General features: G+C 48.8%; 1 protein-coding gene across 4 annotated transcripts in view; it reads left to right on the top strand.

Moving 5' to 3' along the window:
• CTIF (cap binding complex dependent translation initiation factor) overlaps window positions 1-21,456 on the top strand; it is a 148,243-nt gene that overhangs the window by 11,418 nt on the left and 115,369 nt on the right. For all 4 annotated transcript variants that reach the window (XM_062018627.1, XM_062018628.1, XM_062018631.1 and 1 more), the window contains exon 2: window positions 18,234-18,446. In XM_062018627.1, the coding sequence (XP_061874611.1) occupies window positions 18,267-18,446 (180 nt within the window). In that variant the 5' untranslated portion in view covers window positions 18,234-18,266. The remainder of the gene's footprint in view (window positions 1-18,233; window positions 18,447-21,456) is intronic.

Below are 21,456 nucleotides of genomic sequence, written 5' to 3' on the forward strand. Positions count from 1 at the left end.
GAGGCCTGCACCTGGGAAGGAACAACCCCCTGCACCAGTACAGGCTGGGGATTGACCTGCTGGAGAGCAGCTCTGCAGAGAGAGAGACCTGGGAGTCCTGATAACAAACTAACCATGAGCCAGCAATGTGCCCTCATGGCCAAGAAGGCCAATGGCATCCTGGGGGCATCAAAAAGAGTGTGGGCAGCAGGTGGAGGGAGGTTCTGCTCCCCCTCTCATCTGCCCTGCTGAGGCATCGTCTGAAGTCCTGTGTCCAGTTCTGGGCTCCCCAGCTCAGAAGGGACAGGGAAGTGCTGGAGAGAGGCCAGCACAGGGCCACCAAGATGATCAGGGGACTGGAACATCTTTCGTATGAGGAGAGGCTACGGGACCTGGGGCTGTTTAATCTGGAGAAGAGGAGACTGAGGGGAGATCTTATTAACATTTATAAATATCTAAAGGGTGGGTGTCAGGAGGTTGGGGCAGCACTTTTTTTCTATAGTATCTAGCAACAGGACAAGGGGTGATGGGATGAAGCTGGAACACAAAAAGTTCCACTTAAATATGAGAAAAAACTTTGAGTGTTTCAGTGAGGGAGCCCTGGCACAGGATGCCCAGGGAGGGTGTGGAGGCTCCTTCCTTGGAGGTTTTCACCGCCTCGACATGTTCCTGTGTGACCTGATCTAGGTGAACCTGCTGCTGCAGGGGGGTTGGACTGCATGATCTCTCAAGGTCCCTTCCAACCCCTGCCATTCTGTGATTCTATGATCTTCTGCATGACCTAGGAGTATGGAAAAATATTTGTGTGTATTTAAGGGAAGGCTTCTGGGTTTTGACAAGCAAACTGTAGTGACTGCAGGAACTTTGTGGTTATATGAAGCATGTACACAATGCTCTTCTATGAAGACTGGATTCACCTTTGATCAAGACCTTATGTCCTGAAGGATTTCATGTGTTGGTAGAGTACTTGGCAGTTGACTGGTGGTAAAAGCCTGCTGGTATCAGCACAGCTTGTGAGTGAGACAGCAGCGTGGGATGAAAGCATGAGGCTTCATAAGAGCACCTCATACTCTTGGCTGGTGTGTGGGTTACACTGAGCTCTCCAGGGAGCTGATATGGGTTGTAAGGTCAAGAGGAAATGTTGGTGAAGTGTTCAGAAAAAAGGAGCATAGAAGAAATTTTGGAGGAACAAGTTTCTGCCTCTGCTGTTGTCTTGGTTTGGCCCAGCCAGCACTGAAGTACCACGACAGTCTCTCACTCGGTGCCCCCATTCACCCCCACTCTTGTTAGGATGTCAAAGGCCTCAGTAAAATGGGAGTAAAAAGAAAATCAAGGATGTTATGGATCAAGACAAGGGCAGGGAGGGCTTGCTGCCAATTATGATTCCGGGCAAAACAGACTCCAGTGCTCGACTGAGAGGAAAGTAGGAAAGTTTTATTGTACTACCTACAGGAAACAGAACAGAACAAAAGCAAAAGAGAGTAAGATGATGAGAAAATTACACCCAGCACTTTAAGATCTCCCTCCCCATCCCTCCTTTCTTCCCAGGCCCAGCTCACTGTCCCCCATATCTCTACCTCCTCCCCCCTCAGTGGCTCAGGGGGGCAGGGAGTGGGGGATGTGGTCAGTGTCTCACAGATGTGCTCTGCCACTTCTCTCTGCTCAGATGAAGACAACTCCTGGCATCCTTCCCCTGCTCCAACATGGGGTTCCTCCCCCAGGACATAGTCCTGTATGAACTGCTCTGGTGTGGGTTGTTCCCAGCAGCTGCAGCTTCTGCCCACACAGGGTCCCTCACAGTCCTTAGTGAATATCTCTGGTGTGGATTCTTCCCCACAGTTGCAGCTTCTGTGAATATTGTGTCCCTCACACGGGACATGACCTCCTCTGGCCATAGTCACTGCTTCTGACTCGAGATCTTTAATTGAGTGAGTCACTGCCCCTGATACGGGGTTTTTAACGAAATGCAAACAAATCTCAGCTTCACCAGTCCTCTCCATAGAATACAGGGGAGTCTCTGCTCCAGCACACCTCCTCCTCTCTTCCCTCACTGACCTTGGAGTCCTCATGGTTGCTTCTCTCTCTCTTCCCACTCCTTACACCACCACCAGCCAGAAAAGAAGAGCCAGAACAAAGAAGGAGCAGGAAGAATCCTCCTCTTCCAGCTTCTTAAAAAGTGACTGTGGAGGTGTCTAATTGGCTCAGCCCCAGAAGTGGGTCTGGCTTAGAGCTGGGGAGTTTCGAGCAACTTCTTACAGGAGCCCCTTCCCCCTTACCAGAAACAGCATCATGTCAAACCATGGCAGCTGTTAACAGAAGCAAGTGGCTTTTGGCAGATGGAGCCATGATTCAAGTCACTATCTGGAGGCACATCCTAGAGCCAAAGCAATAGGTGTCTGGTTTCTGTCTTCTGAATTGGAAGCTAGGCCCCAGTGTTGGGTGTCCAAATCAGAGAGGTGATGGCTCTTGCTTGCTATAGATAGGGAGAAGAGAGGTAGGTCAGGGCAGTGAGCACATCCTCCTCTTTGGTCTCTCTTTCCTGTTTGCTTATCTGATGTGTAACATCTGGATGTGAGCTCATTCTGGCTCCAGCTCTGAGATTCTTTGAAGTCCTTGAGCCCTGAGGCAACCAGGATGGGCAGAGGATGTCAAACCATCCAGGAAGTAAGAAATGGGTCATAGAAATCCTCTGTCTCACTTTTCACGGGAAAAAGTGGATACATACCCTGTACAGCACTTGCTCAATAGGATCATCGTCTTTGCCTCTGGTGTGAGTGATTATCATGTATTTGAGCTTCATGTCAACCTCTCTTAAAGGTCAGCCTGGGCTGCCAGGACACTTGCTGATGAGAAGAAGTTTCTTCTGGATTTGATTAATCTGGAGGTGAGATCTGGTGGCTTTGTCCTGGAAGTATGGGCTAAGGAAAGATCTCCCTAGAGAGTTACTCTGGATTGTAGTGAGCTCCGGAGGTCCTCTGGTCCAGCCAGCTCAGCAAAGTTATCAAACCTGCTCAGCATTTTGTCCATTAGAGTCTCAACGTTGTTTGCAAGGATGGAGACTGAACACCCCCTTGAGTCACCTCTTGGGTGCTGAACAACATGGCAAATGAATTTTCTAGTACTTCATCAGAGCTTCCCACGCTGCAGCTACCAGTCCTCAGACCCTGAGGGGAGCAGCTGCCATGGTTTGCTGCTGGAGAAGACTTTCTCCTACCTGTCTTTTCCATGGCTGGGGCATATTCCTGCTTGGTTCCTCAGCTCCTCGGGAACATCACCACTTTCTAGCAAGGCAGCAGCGTGTGTGTGCCTGTGTGCACTGAGAAGGCTTATCGCCAACTGACCTAATTATTATAATCTGGCTCTTCCCGTGGCAGCACAGGTTTCCTTGGCGCTCAGGAGGCTTCCCTGGTTTCTCCAAGCTGCTGTTTGATTTCTCGTCTGTCATTTAATATTGCTCATTCACTGAGGCTGGGTAAAGCCAGAAAACAAGGCTTGTAGCCAGATTTACTGCAATGCTTGTGAACTACCTTTCCTACTTCGTTGGCCACCCTGCTGGGTTTGGTGGCTGCAGCCTGCCAACCTCCCTGCTTGTGTTTGCTTGCAACCTTGCTCTTCATCATGACCCCTTCCTCTTTCCCTTGCCCCAACTGCCCCCTCTTCCCCCTCCTCTTCCCTTTGCCCCTGATGTACATGTGCATCATTACTGCACAGATCCTCTGGCTGCCAAAGTTATTGGGTGAAAACTCTATGTTGCTGTTTTTCTGCCCTGCTCATAGATGCAGGGTTGTTACCTGTCCTTTTTTTTTCATTGTCTCACCCTTATCTCTTTTTGTCATCTATCCTTTTTTTCATTGCCCATCCTTTTTGCTGTTGTTGTTTATCTCATTGCTTTCTGTTCCCTATTCCTTCCCCCCCCCCCCCCTTCGCAGATGCCGCCTTCTCCACCTGACACCTTTCCTTTCCCTAAGGGGTTTATTTGGGTGCAGATATAGACAAGTTACCTTTTAAGTATACCAACTTCTTTTTTCAGTAAGACAGGGATTTGCAGCATGTTAACAGGATTTAACAGCTCCTTCAGCATAAATAAAATCAAGCCCAGGAGAGAAAAAAGCCCCAACCCAACCAAACAACAAAACATTGCCTCTTGGAGTGAGTTCCCTCCATTCATAAACTTATTCTTCTCCCTGAAAATAGAAGCTGGGAATCATTCCTGTGGTATCTGAAAGCCTCTGTGGTCCCTGCCAGGCAGAGAATAACCTGATGTAACTCGGTGACTCCTCTCAGGGACAGGGCTTACCGCTAAGCTTCCCGGGTAAACCACCTGATGGGATCAGAGGTTGGCAGCACTACAGGGGCTTGGTGACAAAGGGTTTGAGAAACAAGAAGTCAGCAGCATTCTCCTGAAAACTTGGGTGTTTTTTTTTATCCCCTTGTCTTGTCCAAGATCCAGTTTGACCTGAGAGGTTGCAGCAGAGCATCATCCAAGCACCAAGGAGCACCTTTCTGCTTTTCTGGCTTTTTCTTTTCCCCTAGAGCTAAGTAGTTTGGGCTCTTTGCATCACTGAGGTCAAAGGTTTGTGACTAGCAGGCATCCTGATCTGATGTGTCTGCTGAAACTGCTGATGCTACTCCCTTTTGCTGCAATCACAGTCTTTCCCTCATGTTCTTGTTACGATTAACTTTGAGGCTCTTAATCCTTCAGGTGTAAGCAGAGGTTGGCCAGTGCAAGGAGGGGGCTTTTTCAGATGCCAGCGTGGTCTCTGCAGCTGTATTTTGTGAGGCTGTCACATGGCAGAGGTCTTCCTGGGAAGACCTTCATGATGAAGGACAGGTGGTCCTGCTCTGGCACAAGGGGTTGGAATAGATGGTCTTTCAAGGTCCTTTCCAGCCTTTGACAGTCTGTGATTCTGTGACCCTTCAATAAAAGGAAAACTTATCAAAATAAGCATCTCTGGCACCATCCCTGACCTGGCTGTATTTGTGGAGAAGGAGATTCTCTCAGTGCCTTCTTGGCTTGAGCTGCTGGGTGTTTACTCAATGCAGTCACCCCAGAGGCACACTGAAAACTAAGGGCAAACCTACGGTGGTCATCACAGACCCTCTAGATTTGTGATGCCTTGCCAGCAGTAGCACCTTGAAGCTTCAAGACCTCTTTCCTATTCCCCAAGCTAGAAGGGAAAGCCAAACATTTAAGATAAGTCCTTACGGGGCTTGTTGTGTTTTACAAGAGAGGGAAGTGAGATCTGGTGGCTTGCTGGAGGACCCAGCAATATATCCCAATCCCTTTTGCAGAGTGGGTTGTGCATGGGTCCATGATGGATGGGGCACTTGGACACAAGGAGCAGCTCAAGGACATTTTAGGACAAACTTAAGGTTCTTGTTCTCAGTACTCTGGCAGTAGTGCTGGATCTCAACAGGGTGGAAGGGACAGATGTCAAGGACTCTGTCAGGAGGGCACATTAGGATGTAGGGTCAGTGGATCCCAAGGCTGAATATCAGCTGTTTTGATCTGGGCCAGTTGTCTAGACTGTCATTGCTGCTGGCAGAGGTAAAAAGACACTCCCAAAGCTCACTTGGTCTGATGTTCATCTCAAAATAGGTCATCTATCGTGTCCTGGAAGTACCTGTCTCACTGTTTGCTTTGTATAAATGAAAACCTCCCTGTCCTCCAGCTGCCCTGCCGGGGCTCAGCTGAATTGAGCTGCTTCATTTACCTCTTATTAATCAAACCCAGCAGTCCCCTGAGCAATAAATGTATCTGCTCAAATACTTGCAGCATCTTTACCCCTTGGCGTTCAGCAGGCTGCTTTTCTTCCTATCCTCATCACTGGCTTCTTATCACCCCTTACTTGCTGTCATTTAGAGAGGGGGATAACTGAAGGGGGAGTAGGACTGTCTGGAAAGGGCTTTTGGGGAGATGTGTGGCCATGTTGCTGCTGTAGAGCATCCAGGGAGCAGAGTGGTAATCTGGGAGTGATTGCAAAGAAATGCACTTCAGACCTCAAAAAGGAGGCTGGTGGCTGGCCAGTAACTCACAGAAATTCCTGTCTGGGGAGGTGCTTTGCTTGGTATTTGTGAGGTTAGTTTCTGAAGAGAGGTGTTATCCCAGAGAGTTGGTTCAAGCTGTCCCACGAGCTGCTGAAAGGAGCTGAAAGATGGGGATGGATTTGAGGAAGGTTGAGCCTGTGGTAGGTCCCAAGAAAAGCTTGGGAAGAGCCTGATCACTGACTATCTAGGGCTGAGTATCACCTGCTGCTATGATTTGACCATAGTGGTGAGTCCATGAGCTGGAGCTCATCCCTGCCACACTGCTGCATCCCTTGGTTCAGTGGGACCCTTGGTGGATGCCTGCAGTGTCTGCACTGGGTCATGTCCCTTCCCAGGGCAGCTGCTGGGAACCCAGTGCAAACCCTGGGTCCAACTGGGTATCAAATATGCTCTTTGAATTGCTTTCAGGAACTGTGTGGGAGAACGTGCAGGAGAATCTTGAGGGCTTAAAAATGGCTTTAGGATCCGCACAGTCATCTTCCCAAGCCGTGAGCACTGTCTTAGATGATGCCCTTTGCCTACAGCAGTCTTAGAGACCCAGGTTTAGCTGGGATGGTCCCTCTGGTTGGAGTGAGAGTCACATCTCCAAAATGCAATCACTTTGCTGAGTGGAAACCCACTGTCTAGACCACGTTGAGTTCCATCTTTTCAGGTGCAGGAGATAAGGAGGACACTGTATGCAGCCCCAGGAGAAGGGAAAGCTTTGGCAGCTGGCTCAGTCCTGTGTCAAAACCCTGTCCTTAAATGCATTAGGGTTGGACATCTTTCTGGACTGTGTGTGGGGCTGTGTCCTTCTTTCACAATCAGAATGTTCAACAACATGGGAGATGATGATCCTGGCTTTTTGCCTGTCTTTGTAAGTGGCTGCAGCTCTTATATTGCTACATTTAAACCTGGAAGAAACCAAAAGCAGGGACAGTGGTCCTGGGAGCCTCAGGCCTTCTGACACTGATGTTCTCTTTCCATGGCCAGCTCTGTGCCACAATGGACCTTCTCGTGTGGTGTTCAACACAGGGATCTCTGTCCTCTGGTGCTTCCCCAGGGCTTCATTTACTTCCTATGTCTCTTCATTTCTTGTTATTGAACCAAAAGAGTTATGAGGAAGGAGATTCTTTCCCTTCCGTCTATACGGGATTCCAATTTCCTCGATTCTTGTTCAATCTCATCCGTGGCAGTGCCATACCTGCTGTCTCTGTGGAACTGATAAGGCCTGTGACTGATGCTCCTAGGGTGGCTGTGATATAAAAGCTGCTTATTTTGTAACCTGAACATTTAAACGTGCTGGAGGAGCAAGGGTCCAGGGTCAGGTTTTGGAAGTTCTGTTTCCCTGTGGGTGTTGTTGAGTTGGGTTTTTTAGTGTTTTATTGGGTTTCTTTAAGCACCAAAAGCAAATAAAGATTCAGAAAATCTCTGAATATATTTATCTGTGCATGTAGCCTTTCAGATGAGTTTAATTAGCTCAGAGAGGGGTATGCTAAGTTGTTTATTCCCCCCTCCCTCTGCAAAATGGGTTGGGGCAATCCCTGCTATCAGTAGAGGCTGGGCTGTGGATGGAGAGCAGCCCTGCAGGGAAGGACTTGGAGGTGTTGCTGCATAAAAAGCAGAACATGAGCCAGCAATGCTCACAGCTCAGAAAGCCACCTGTATCCTGATCTGCACCCAAAGCTGTGTGGGCAGCAGGTCAAGGGAGGGGATCCTTTCCTCTCTTCTCTTCTCTGGTCAGATGCCCCTGCAGTGCTGCCTGCAACTCTGGACACCAACATCAGGAGAACAAGGAACAGTTGGAGCAAGTCCAGAGGAGGCCACAGAGATGATCTGAGGGCTGGAGCCCCTTAGTTGGGAGGCCTGGAGAAGAGAAGGCTCCAGGGAGGTCTTAGAGCAGCCTTCCAGTACTTAAAAAAGGCTTAGAAGAAAGATGGGTACAGAGTTTTTATTAAGGCTTGTTATAACAGAACAAAGAGTAATGATTTTAAACTAAAAGAGAGAAGATTCAGACTAAATCTAAGGAATAATTTTTCCCTATGAGCAGCTGTAGTGGTTTTGCCTGGGCCAGGTTTTTTGTTAGCAGAGGGAGCTACAGGGATGGCTTCCTTAAACTAAGAGCTGCCAGAAGCTTCCCCTGTAGCTCACAAGGCTCATGCCAGGCGAGTCTGAGATGAACCCACAGCTGCCCCAGGCCTGGCCAGTTAGTGACTGAGGTAACCCCTCTGGGAATAACGTCTTGGAGAAGGGGAAGAAGTTGCTGGGCAGCTGCTGAACTGCAGCAGGAACAGGGAGTGAGACTGTGAAAACATCTCCACACACACCAAGGTGAGTGGAGAAGGAGGGGAGGAGGGTGCTCAGGCCCTGGCAGAGAGATTCCCCTGTGCCCTGTGCTGCAGCCCATGGTGAGGCAGCTGTGCCCCTGCAGCCCATGGAGGCCGTGAGGAGCAGAGACCCACGGGCAGCCCGTGGAGGAGCCCACGCCGCAGCGGGTGGGTGCCTGAAGGAGGCTGTGACTGCGTGGGAAGCTCACCCTGGAGCGAGCTCCTGGCAGGGCCTGGGAGCCCGTGGGGAGAGAGGAGCCCAGGCCAGAGCAGGGTTGCTGTCAGGGCTTGTGACGCCGTGAGGGCCCCGGGCTGGAGCAGCCTGTCCCTGAAGGACTGTTCTCCTGTGGGTGACCCACGCTGGGGCAGGCTGTGAGGAGCTGCCCCGTGACAGGCCCCGTGCTGGGGCAGGGTGTGAGGAGCTGCAGCCCGTGGGAAGGAGCCACGCTGGAGCAGTTGGTGAGGGACTGTGTCCCGTGGGAGGGACCCCACAGTGCAGCAGTGGGAAGTGTGAGGAGGCCTCTCCCTGAGCAGCAGCAGCGGCAAAGCCCATCTGTGATGAACTGACCGTAACCCCCGTCCCCCATCCCCTGCGCTGCTGGGGGGAAGGAAGGACAGTCCTGGGCAGAGGGAGGGGTGGGGGGAGGTGTTTTATGATTCAAGTTTTATTTCTCATCTCCCTGTTCTGATTGTTCCTTTAATGAATCAAACCTTTTTCTCCCCAAGTTGAGTCTGTTTTGCCTGTGACAGTAATTGCTGAGTGATCTCTCTGCCCTTGTCTCAACCTACAAACCACTTGTTATATTTCTCTCTCCTCTGTCCATTTTACGAGGGAGAGTGATATTATGACTTGGGCACCTGACTAAATCACCTCAGAGGGTGGTGAGGCCCTGGCACAGGCTGCTCAGAGAGGAGGTCAATGCCCCATCCCTGGAAACATCTCAGGTCAAGTTGGATGAGGCTCTGAGCAACTTGATTTTATTGAAGATGTCCTTGCCCATGTCAGGGGTATTAGACTAGATGACCCTTGAAGATCCCTTCCAACTCTAACCATTTGATGATTATTGGGAGGAGAGGACCAGCTGGCTCCTCCTAGCATAAAATCCCCTCCAACCTCCGGAGCAGCAGCTCTGCTGTTTTGGCTGGTGGCCGAGGTATGTCCTCTGAATGCCACTCAAAGCCGGTGTACGAGCACAAAAATGCTCTTTGCCAGCAAACTCTGGCATGGTTTAGCAAGGATTAAACACCCTCTGTGCCTGCCCTGCTGTTGATGCGGGAATGCCTCTCCTTCTGCAGCCACCCGTGGGATGAATTACTTCAGCAGGTTGACATCTCAACTTAGAGTTGGATGTGTCTTTTAGGATTACAGGGCTTTTCACAGCCCAAGTGCTCATTATGTTGCCTGGGTGCCTGGAAAGAAAAGATTTACTTTCTGATACTGGTTTCCCTTTGGTTATTTGTAAAAGACGGCACGTGGCAGCCAGTGCCAACACGTGAATGTGCAGTCGCAAAGCGTAAGGATCAGCTCGTTATTACAATACTTTAACTAGGATGTGGGCTGGACTCTGCCTGCAGAGCTCTGCCTGCATGGGGGGTCTTGCACCTTGGCTGCTGCTTCCATGGGATCAGGGCTCATCCCTCAGGATTGCAAAGGAGCTGGGCAAAATGCACGCATTGGTTGCCTGAGGGTTGCTACTTGCATCACAGTGGGGCACGTGTGTGTCCTCAGTGTAGGTGTGCAAGCTGTCCTGGCAGCAGAATATTCTTCATTCATGTCTTCTAGCAGAGTGCTTGCAGCCATCACATCCTGCCGGTGTGATGCCATGTACGCTCAGAGGAAAAGGACTGTAGTTCCGAAAAGGCGATCGTGGAGCATGTGTGAAATCTGCTCCTTGTTTTTCTGGCAACTCTTTCGTTTGTAAAGATGAAATATAACAAGGATAAGATGTAATGTGGGCTCTTCTTCATTAGCTGCTACTAGAAGCAGGGGAATGTGGGAATGGATTATGTCTGACTTAAGTTTGTAGTAATCAGGAGGCATAGAAATAGGTTGTAAAACTCAGGCTGTTCTTGGTTCAGGGGTTGGTGGTCTTTTATGACCTATTTTGGATTTTATTTCTAGACATGATGATGTATTTCCATGTACTGAATTTGTATAAAAATCAGGTAGTGGGGAGTATGCTTTACTGTTGTGCTGAAGATGAGGTGATACTTCAGCAGACTCCTTGCCCTGGCATCCCATGCAGAGGATCATCCCACCATGGGATGGGACCACCATCTGTCCTCATATGGGCCTATAAGCCCATCTCCATTTACCTCCTGAAATCCAGACAGTGGTTTTCTTAGCTGTATGCTGTTTTGGAATTTTTTTTGCTTGGGAACATCCATCACAAGTCAAAGGTAACATCCTACCCCCAGGTGAGGAAGCCCATCTGGTGGAAAATCTCTCCAACCCTGTGCATGGATCTGACACACTAGAAGACTTTATGTTCTAAAGGTGATGAGGCTTTGGGTTTACTTTAAAAGAAAAATAAATCCACCTCCCAGCTGCAAAAGCTACATCATAAATTATTGTCTGGGTGAGAACAAGGCACTTTTGGCTTTCTGGTTGTTCCTCTCCCTTCCTTGCTGGATCACCGTGTCAAGGCAGCTGTTTTGGATCAGATTCTGTGATGATTTGCACTTAGTTGTCTCCTGGCTCTCTTCTTTCTTTTTTTTTCTCCTCCCTATTTATTTCTATGTTTATTGTAATGACTGTATTTCGATGCCCTGTGGCATTTGCCTGCTCTGTTGCTCACCAGGCTCATAGATGGCACTGCAGCGTGGCAGCTGTTGGGCTCTTGTCCTGTCACTTGGGCTTTTCTGCATCACTGGGTACCAGAAACCAGACCAGAGATAGGAGAGATGATGAAATATGTAAAATGCTCAGCCAGCCATGGATGCATCAGTATCTGAAAAGCCCAAGGCTAGCTCCAGCAGCTGTCCCTCAATGTGGTTTTCCAAGGTGTTTACATTTTAAATAGAAAAGAGTCAGATCCAGGGTATAATAATGTCCATTGCCACGCTTGATCTCGTTGCATCTGGGAAGATGCTGGCTTTGGAGCAGCAAGCAAATCCAAACTAAACCCAGGATGCTTCTGCCGTGTTCATGGAGCTGCAGCAATACCTGGGTGCAGAGAGTCATGGTTCATCTTGATTGCTTTCATTTTCAGTAGTGACTGTTACCGCTGTCTGCTGGGTACAAAAGCTGCCTACTGGCAAGAAACTGCTCCTTTCATTCACCAAGATGCTTTCACTGCTTCAGAAAGATATATTGCTAGTTAATTTTTTTTGTTGGAAATGGGATAGATAAGAGAGAAAATATTGCTGCTGAAGGTGCTCATTAAAAGGACATCCTGGGAAGCTACCCGGCTGCCCATGGCCATGCTGATAAGCAGGGGTTCAAACCCCAAATGCAGACAGTCAAAGGTCCTTCTGCCTGTACTGCTGCTGGAGCATTAGCTGGTGGATGGTTATTTGCAGAGTTAAAGTGTGTAGGGTTTCCACCTGACCTGATGGTGCTGATAAGAAGTTGGAAGAGTTATCCTGCAGCAGTTGGTCTGTGCAGTCGAAGCATTCCTCACCTCTCTCTGGGGCTGAAGGGACCTCCTTCCCTTGGCATGTTGGCAGTGGCTTCAGACAGGCCAGCTTGGAAAAGGCAGAGGGCAGGCCACGTGAGGGAGGCAAAGCTGGAGGGTTTGACTGTTGTTGTTCCACTGAGAGAGGCACTGAGCAGAAGAAGGTGTCCCCTCATTGTGAGGTGATGTCCAACAGGTCTTCACTGGAGGGAACAAAGAGCAATGGGTTGGGTTCTGGAGGCTGAACAACACATGGGAAAATTGATGTTGCTGCTCATGGGGCAGGACGTGGCTTCTACTGGCTGGGGCTGGGCTGGAGCCTCTCCTTGGGTCTCACTTGGAGTCTCTTCAGTTTGATCTTACCATCAGCCCATGCAGGCACAGATAAAAAGATCTGTGGGTGCTTGGGTCCTTCTCAGTTCATGTCATGGGTGTCTGAGAGCAGAAGGAACCTGCTGGACCACAGCAACATTTAAAATTTGTTTACTGTAAACTCCCCAGGGAGAGGGAATGTGAGCAGGACACTGAGCATCCTGCCACAGAAGATTCTGGAAGGAGGTAGTTGGGTTGGTACGTGAAGACTTTGCACTGCAACTGCCTTTTATAGGAAGTCTTGTTCCTAGAAAATCCTGGGATGATAAATCCCGTATGGCAAGAAAAAGCCTTTCAGTGATCCGTCATCAGGGTAGCTCTGGAGTCTGTCACAGCCTGTGTCTCGGGTGACTGGCCTGCAATGGCATTTCTGGGGAATAAATCTGCAGAGAGAGGCTGCTCTGCATTCCTCCTGCCCTGTCCTGCCATACGTTGGAATCATGGAGGATCAGATGATTGGTGTGGGAACTTTTCCAACATTTAACTAAGGCAAAAGTAAGGGATATGGGTTTTCTTGCTGGAATGCCTTCAGTGAGCCATTTAAACCCACATCTCAACAGCTGAGGGCAGGAAAGATGGGCTAGATGCTTGCCATTTATGGGCATTTGGTGGTTGTTGAGCCTTTTAATAATTGAATTTTGATACAGATGCCTAAATCTGGAGAAGCCTGATGCTAAGCACTGCATCATGGAGCCCTGGCCCAGGCTGCCCAGAGAGCGTGTGGAGGCTCCTGCTCGGGAGGTTTCCAAACCTGCCTGGACATGTTCCTGTGCCCCCTGATGGAGGGGAGCCTGCTTTAGCAGGGGGTTGGGCTGGAGGAGCTCTGCAGGGCCCTTCAGTCCTCCACCATTGGGGGATTCTGTGGCTGTGTAATTAAGCAGTTTTGCCTGAACTCAGTGTTTTAGAGATCTTTTCTTGCTAACCTAGATGAGTTACTAACTCCTGGCAGTATAAATGTAAGGTAAATCCAATTCCAGCTTTCACTAGTTTTGTGTTTGTGATAATGTAGTGCTCCTGGTTCTCTTGTCTTTGAAGGCCACAGTCTTCCAAGAACTTGTCATGTGTAGCTTTCAGCAGCTATTCAATGGAAGCAAAACAATGACAAAAAGCAACCTCTTTATTTTGTTTCCTTTGCTGACGCCCAGCAAAGTTGGACCTTGAATAGAAGTGGAAAGGTGTGAGGTTGCTGCCTTAATGATAGGTTAGGATGTTCTTCTGGCTTGCCGAAGTGGAGCATGAATTGTTTCAGGGGGCTCTCTTCATGGACAGCAGTCCTGCTGACAAGGTTGCCATGTGCCAGCATGTTGAGGACCAAAAGTCCCTGGTCCTCACTTGAGGGAATGATGTTTGTATGGGATTGCAGTCCCTGCTCCCTTGGGATGGGTGGGGAAAGATCTGTGTGAGGCTGCCCTGCAGTGCTGCCTCAGCACTACCAGGCTGCTGCAGTCCAGGTTTTGGAGAAGCTTTGTCTTGGTGTTCTGGAGAGGGGATGGCTGGAGCATCTTCTCCAGGAGAGGACATATGTATGGAGTCCTCTCACTCAGACTGTGGGCTGATGGAAAAGCCTTGTTGTCCCTGCATGTCTGTCTTCTCACCATGGACTCTACTTTTCTTACGTCAGTTTGGTTACAAGTTGCCTCCCACTCATCTTGCCCAAAATGGGTTCCTGCTCCATTGCTGCTCTCCACCTATCATCATCACTTGGTTCTGCAAGTTCAAGCCTGGAGCACCTTTGGAAGGAGAGAAATGAACATACAAATGTCATAAAAAGTGCTTGTTCTTACTGAGTTTATTTGCTGACTAAGGGTAAAACTGTATAATTGCCATAAACTGTATAATCTTGGTAGAACAAGAACCTCATTTAGATCACGCTTTAAAATAACAGCTATTAATAATAATTATACATTACAGTAATGCTGATAATTACTAAGTTATAATAAGCAGTTTGCACATCCACTGACAACTTCTGCTGCTGATTGCTTGTTTTATGGTCACAGTAATGAGTACACCATGGGCTTCATAGGAAAGGTTTGGAAGACAATTTTGTAGACCCTCAGAACTTAGAGATTTTGTGCTTTGATGAACTAGGAGAAGGAGAGTGGGGCAGGAAAAGAAACATAGATTTGAGGTTGACCTCTGTTTATTATGGTTTAAGAATGTAGCTGTGGCCTAGGAATCCTTGTTGGTAAAAACTGTGCCAACACAGACCCAAGGGTTCATCATTCCCCGAGGAGCTCCTGAGAACATGCATTTGCTCAGTTAGGGGACACAAAAACCTCTTTGATGCTCAAAGGTGGGTCTGAGTTTTTCTCTGAAAAATCTCTTGTTTGTACATGTTTTGAGGGCGAAGTCAGGTGGCAAACCTGCTGCAGACACAGAGACTTCCTGACGTGTGACACCAAGAAGAGCAAAGTCCATCTAGCTAGTGCCGCCTTCCCGGTGAAGAGGGTTGATTTTGGAAAGGGAGAGAAGGTTTAGCATTAGTGTGGGCAGAAAACTTCAGTGAGTGGACTTGAATTGGTCTGGATATAGGTGGATGCTTTGCTTCCCAAAGCACCTTCTACCAAGGAGGAAAGGCCACCATTTTTACTGCAAAATCTGTCCCTCTTGAAGGGCCAGGCAACTTGAATCAGGATCCAGCTTGCAGGACCCATCAAACAGGCCTCTTTAAACCCAGAAAGCAATGGGTAGTTGAAAAAGCCCTGCTTTGAAAAAGCTTCTAGAGGATGGTGACCAGAACAACCCTCGTTTGAGCATTGTGACATCTCTGGGCAGGCTGGTGCAATTGGAGAAAGCAGTTGCATGATAACCATGATAACCCTGTAAAATGGGTGAGACTGCTCAGAAAGAAGCATGAAAAGTAGACTGAGAGATCGGAGGAGGCTTTCTTAAGCAGTGAAGTGCTTGAAGGTCATCTGATGGAATCAAAAAACTATTCACTTTTGAGAAGATTTTGGGAGGTCTCTAGCCCAACCACTTGTCCAAAGCAATAGCATGCTGACAGTGGCCCCAGCACAGCCAGCACACTGGGATGTCTGTGTTGGGCTTCTGGTCTCTGCGTCGTTATGTGATTCACACCATCTTGGCACAGACTAAGAGTATAAGGCAGATTACAGACCATGACTCGTTAGTCTTTTATCTTATTATAAGGGCCAGATGTCAGCCAACTCGCTGTCCATGCATGGACACCTGCTGTAGGGATCTTTGTGTACAGTGCTGATCCTATCCCAGGGCTGCATGGTAAATCCCCACCCTTAAACATAAGGGAGTTTTCTTCCTGCTAAGTTCTGGTTTCCTCTGCAGAGAAGTGAAGGCACTGCAACGTGACTTGGGTTTAGAGTTTCCTAATAGAGATCCATAAATATTTCAAATACAGAGTTTGTGCTTGTTTGCTAGACCTGGTAACTTCTGACAAACACATTCCCTTTCATCCATGAAGGCCAAGGGCATCCTGGCTTGGGTCATAAGTGGGGTGGCAGCAGGAGCAGGACAGGGATTGTCCCCTGTGCTGGGCCCTGGGGAGGCTGCAGCTCCAGGGCTGTGCTCAGTGCTGGGCCCCTCACTCACTGCCACAGGGACACTGAGGGGCTGCAGCGTGGCCAGAGCCGGGCACAGAGCTGGGGAAGGGGCTGGAGCACAAGGGGCTGGGGAGGGGCTGAGGGAATGGGGATGTTCAGCCTGGAGAAGAGGAGGCTGAGGGGAGACCTTCTCGCTCTTGGCAGCTCCCTCACAGGAGGTTGTGGCCATGCAGAGATCAGTCTCTACTCCCAAGGTACAAGTGAGAGGACAAGAGGAACTGGCCTGAGGTTGCCCCACAGGAGGTTTAGATTGGAGATGGGGAACAATTTCTTCCCCGGTGGGCTGTCCATCCCTGTCCCAGGCTGCCCAGGGCAGCGGTGCAGTCCCCATAGAATCACAGAATGGTGGGATTGGAAGGGGCCTTTAGAGATCATCCAGCCCAACCCCCCTGCAGAAGCAGGTCCCACCTAGATCAGGTCACACAGGAACGTGTCCAGATGGGTCTTGAAGCCCTCCAAGGAAGGAGACTCCACAACCCCTCTTGGCAGCCTGGGCCAGGGCTCCCTCACTGAAACACTGAAAGAGTTTTTTCTTATATTTAAATGGAACTTTTTGTGTTCCAGCTTCATCCCATCACCCCTTGTCCTGTTGCTAGATAGCATTGAAAAAAGTGCTGCCCCAACCTCCTGACACCCACCAGTGAGATATTTGGCAATGAGATCTCCCCTCAGTCTCCTCTTCTCCAGACTAAACAGCCCCAGGTCCCACAGCCTTTCCTCATATGAAAAATGTTCCAGTCCCAAAGCCGTGTAGCTGTGGGGCTGAGGGACATGGGTTAGTGGTGGCCGTGGCAGTGCTGGGGGAACGGTTGGGCTCCATGAGCTTAAAGGGCTTTTACAAACAAAATGATTCTGCAGTTCCATGATCCACTGTCTCTCCCCTTGCTAATGAACAAAAGGCAGGTTGGGCACGGCAGTGAGCGCCCCACGTGATGTGTCAGCCTTTGCTTTATGCTTTATCATGGATATTCAAGAGGGAGCATTCCCAGGGCAGTGCCCTGGGCTTGTTTTTCTTCAGAAAAAAAGCCAAAAGTTTGTGCTGTGTGTCCCCAGGGGATGGAGGATACTCTCTGACCAGTGCATGCTCCATCCCTAGGGCTGCCACCTGTATCAGCTGTCCCCTGTGATCACCCCGCCCACACCATTGTGCCCTCCAGGACTCAACAAGCCACAGAATGTCCCAAGTCTTTTTCACACTTTCTGTGTAATAGTTGGTGCTTTCTGTTTGGTAATTAGCACTCTTTAGCTAAAAGGGGAGAAGCATGCCCTCCTCCAGGGCTCTGTGCTCTCTGAGGCTCCTCTCTTCTTTTTTTCTTGTCTATTTTTCTTTTTCTTTCTCATTTTTAATGCACCACATGATATTTTTTGTGTGTGTGTGTGTGCTGGAGCTAATGTGTGATATTGATCTACATAATGAGCCATTTTGACAGTCCAGGCACATTTGGGAATAATTCCTTGAGCAGATGAAATCCTTAGGCCAGAACTGCTCGTTCTCGGCAGTTTCCAAATGAAGCCACAATTGTTCAGAAGTGACAGATGAGAAATAGTTCAGGAGCTGGAAATTACATGAGCTGGGAACAGATTTATGTTTCTTTTCTCCCCTTCCGGATGACACATGACTCTCTCTGAATTTGCTTGTTAATTTTATGTTTTTCTCAAAACACAGACTATAAATCCCAGTTGCTGGTGAAGGAGAGGGTGAGGGATGAAGTCGTTCAGTCTTGCAATGTGGTGAGGTCACCCGTATCTTCTCACTTCCATGGAGAAATAGGAAAGAGGAGAGCATCATAAGGCATCCTAAAGCCCCTCTATCTTCTATAGACCCATTCTTCTGCAGACAGAGAGGTTTAAAGATAGATTCTGGTGTGATCTCTGTTTCACCTCCACATGCAAACGTCCTTGCTGGACGTTTACAATCCTGCTGTTGACTCAGCATCATTTTCTGCTGCCATCCTAGAGAAGTTTTTCAATTATCACCCTTTTCCTCACACCCTTGTGGGTCTTCCCCAGCTAATCACCCTTATCCAGCACAGCTAATAGCGTGGGCTTTTTAAATCCAGCTCTTTGATTCCGTTTTTGTCTGGAGGGTTTCGGTAGTTTGAGTTTTAAGCAGGAGGTTAGGCAAAATGTCTGTTGTTGTCCTTGGATGTAGGAGTGCTACAGAACTTGGACTTTTATGGAGAATCTAAATGTGATCAAGCAGGATTATTGCAAATATTCTTGGAAATGCAGATGTACAGCGAAAAGGATCCTGCCCGTGGTAAATGATACTCTTTGGCTGCTGCAAGTGCTGGGAAATAATTTCTCTCCTGTCTTTTGTTTTGCTTTCTCAGGCCTCCTCCGTTCTCGGTGTCTCTGCTGAAGGGATGGAGAACTCATCAGTGGCATCGGCCTCCTCAGAGGCAGGGAGCAGCCGCTCTCAGGAGATCGAGGAGCTGGAGCGTTTCATTGACAGCTACGTCCTGGAGTACCAGGTCCAGGGGCTGCTGACAGATAAAACGGAGGGGGATGGAGAGAGCGAGAAGACACAGTCCCACATCTCACAGGTAGGCAAAGGGCACAGCATGGGGCGGGAGAGGGGCTTGGGGACACCGGTGGCTTGTTGCTTGGGTTGGGGATGCACATCCAACTGAAGAAGCTTTTCAGGCATTGGGGTTTAAAGCAGGACATACCAAAACACTGGATTTGGAGTATCTTGCTTGTTCAGCCAGATAAGAGGCCTCCAACCAGGTGGTAGAAGTCCTGTGCCAACTTTGTTTTGTTTTGTTGTGGTCTCAAGGTGTGTGTCCTGAAGCTTTTTTCCTTCTGCAAGGCTCCCATTTATAAACAAAGGACATTTCATGTGCTGATTCACCTGGGTGGAAAAGACCTTATGGGATTGTGAAGAGCTGTGAAGGCTGCAGTGGGAAGGTGCTTGGTAGTGAGATATGCTCCCATCTGTATGCAGAGGTGTATCTGTTAGGCAACCAAGACCAGAAGGTCCATTGAAAGTCCCAAGTGCCCCCCCAAAGTGTGCAATAAACTGTTTGCTTGCATCACGGTTGCTGTATCAGAGGAGAAAGGAGATGCTCTGTATTTCAGAGGATGTGAATACCCAGCAAATGAAGGGATGGTTTCAACAGGAATGTGGTTTGGTGTTGTCAGTAATGACACGATCCTAGTTAGGTTTGTTCCTAAAGTACATATTTTAAGTACAACACAAGAAGAAATAAAAGCTGAACTGCTGTTGTTCGGAGGGAAGTCGTTTGTATTCTTGTGCCACAGTGTGCCAAATGTGTGCTGAAAATGTGAACTCTCAAAGGGATAAGGAGCCTGTGGTTCTGGGAGCAGTGAGCTCCAGTCCATGCCTCTGGTCTTGTAAGGTTGCCACAATCCTCTCTGACAGATGTACTTTCCTACCTTGCAGAGCTTCCAGTAGGATAAAATACTTTGGTTAGAGGCCACTTACATGCTAGTTGTGAAGATGAAATAATAATAGTGAAGGGTTGTAAGGGTAAAGATATTGCCATTGTTGGACAGCTGGGATATGTTTGAGCTACTGAAGAAGTCTGCTGGTCTGATTTGGGTCTTCATCTCTTTATATGAGGTGCAAAGGAGGTTGATCCTAAGCAGTGATCCCTGGATCATTTCAGTTAAGCCTTCATATTTTTTTAATAGCTAACAAGACTGGCAAGATGGAGCTGGGTTGAAAAAAGAGCAGGGAGGGCTCACTGCCAGTTACGGTTCCAGGCAAAGCAGACTCCAGTACTCGACTGAGAGAGGAAAGTAGGAAAGTTTATTGTACTACCTACATGAAACAGAACAGAACAAAGCAAAAAGGGAGGAAGATGATGAGAAAATTACACCCAGCACTTTAAGATCTCCCTCCCCATCCCTCCTTTCTTCCCAGGCCCAGTTCACTACTCCCTATCTCTCTACCTCCTCTCCCCTCAGCGGCTCAGGAGGACAGGGAATGGGGGATGTGGTCAGTCTCTCACAGATGGGCTCTGCTGCTTCTCTCTGCTCAGATGAGGATGACTCCTGGCATCCTTCCCCTGCTCCAACATGGGGTTCCTCCCCTGGGACACCGTCCTTAACAAACTGCTCTGGTGTGGGTTGTTCCCAGCAGCTGCAGCTTCTGCCCACACAGGACATGGCCTCCTCTGGCCATAGTCACTGCCTCTGGTGCAGGGCCTTTAGCAAAATGAGTCTGCCCCTGCTGTGGGGTCTTTAATGACATGCAAACAAATCTGAGCTTCACCAGTCCTCTCCACAGGATGCAGGGGAGTCTCTACTCCAGCCCACCTCCTCCTCTCTTCCCTCACTGACCTTGGAGTCCACATGGTTGCTTCTTTCTCTCTTCCCACACCTTACACCACCACCAACTGGAGAAGAAGAAGGGACAGAAGAAAGAAGGAATAGGAAGAACCCTCCTCTTCTGTCGTCTTCTTAAAAAGTGATCATGGAGGTGTCTAATTGTCTCAGCCCCAGCAGTGGGTCTGGCTCAGAGCTGGGGAGAGTTTCAAGCAACTTCTTACAGGAGCCATCTTTACAGCCCCTTCCCCGTTACCAGAAAAGGCTGTCATGTCAAACCATGACATGGGTTTAGGATGGTAGGAAGAGGAGCAGGATCCAGACTGGGTTTGTCCAAGAACATGGTCTCCTCCAGCATGCAGACAAGTTTTGTTGAAGATTGTTTTGTCTCTCGTTTCACACTCAAGTGTATTAATTGCTTACAAAGGAGGTCCTGCCTCCTTAGGGCTTTGTTTTGCCTTTAAACTGGGAGGAGTAGTTGGATATTGAGAGCAAGGCACGCTCCTGGCAGCTGCCAGAGGTGCCTACTTCTCCTGTCCGCTGTCTTGTGCACCCCATGTGCTGGTGATCAGGTTTGCAAAAGCCAATGTCCGTGAGTCCAGCAGGGAGGAGTTTTCTTTCCACACCAGGAGGGTGCTCATGGGAATTTCAGCAAGGCCAAGTGCAAGGTCCTGCACGTGGAATGGGACAATCCATGAACAGTACTAGTATCAGAACAGAATGAGAGTGAATGAATTGAGAGCAGTCTTGCAAAAAAACACCTGGGGACACCAGTGGGTGACAAATTGGACATGAGCTGGCAATGTAGACCTGCAGTCCAAAAAGCCAAGTGTATCCTGAGCTGTGTCAAAAAAAAGCAGGTTGAGGGAGGAGATTCTTCCCTTCTACTTCCAGAGGCTCCCATCTGTAGTGCCGTGTCCAGCTCTGAGAACCTCTGTTTGAGAAAGAGTAGGTCCAGAGAAGGCCATGGAGATGATCTGAGGGCTGGAGCTCCTCTGCTATGAGGACAGACTTGAGAGAGTTGGAGGAATTCAGCCTGGAGAAGAGAAGGATCTGGGGAGACCTTATTGTGGCCTTTCAATTTGTAAAGACAGCTTACAAGAAAAATGGAGAATGACACTTTACAAAGGCCTGGACTGACAGGACAAAGGGAAATGTTTTTATACTGGAAAAGAGTCAATTTAGATTGGGACATAAGGAAGAAATTCTTCCCCATGAGGGTGGTGTGAGAGGCTGTGGCTGCTCCATCCGTGGAAGTGTCCA

The sequence above is a fragment of the Colius striatus genome, chromosome Z, assembly GCF_028858725.1.
Source record: "Colius striatus isolate bColStr4 chromosome Z, bColStr4.1.hap1, whole genome shotgun sequence".
Classification (NCBI taxonomy): Eukaryota; Metazoa; Chordata; class Aves; order Coliiformes; family Coliidae; genus Colius; species Colius striatus.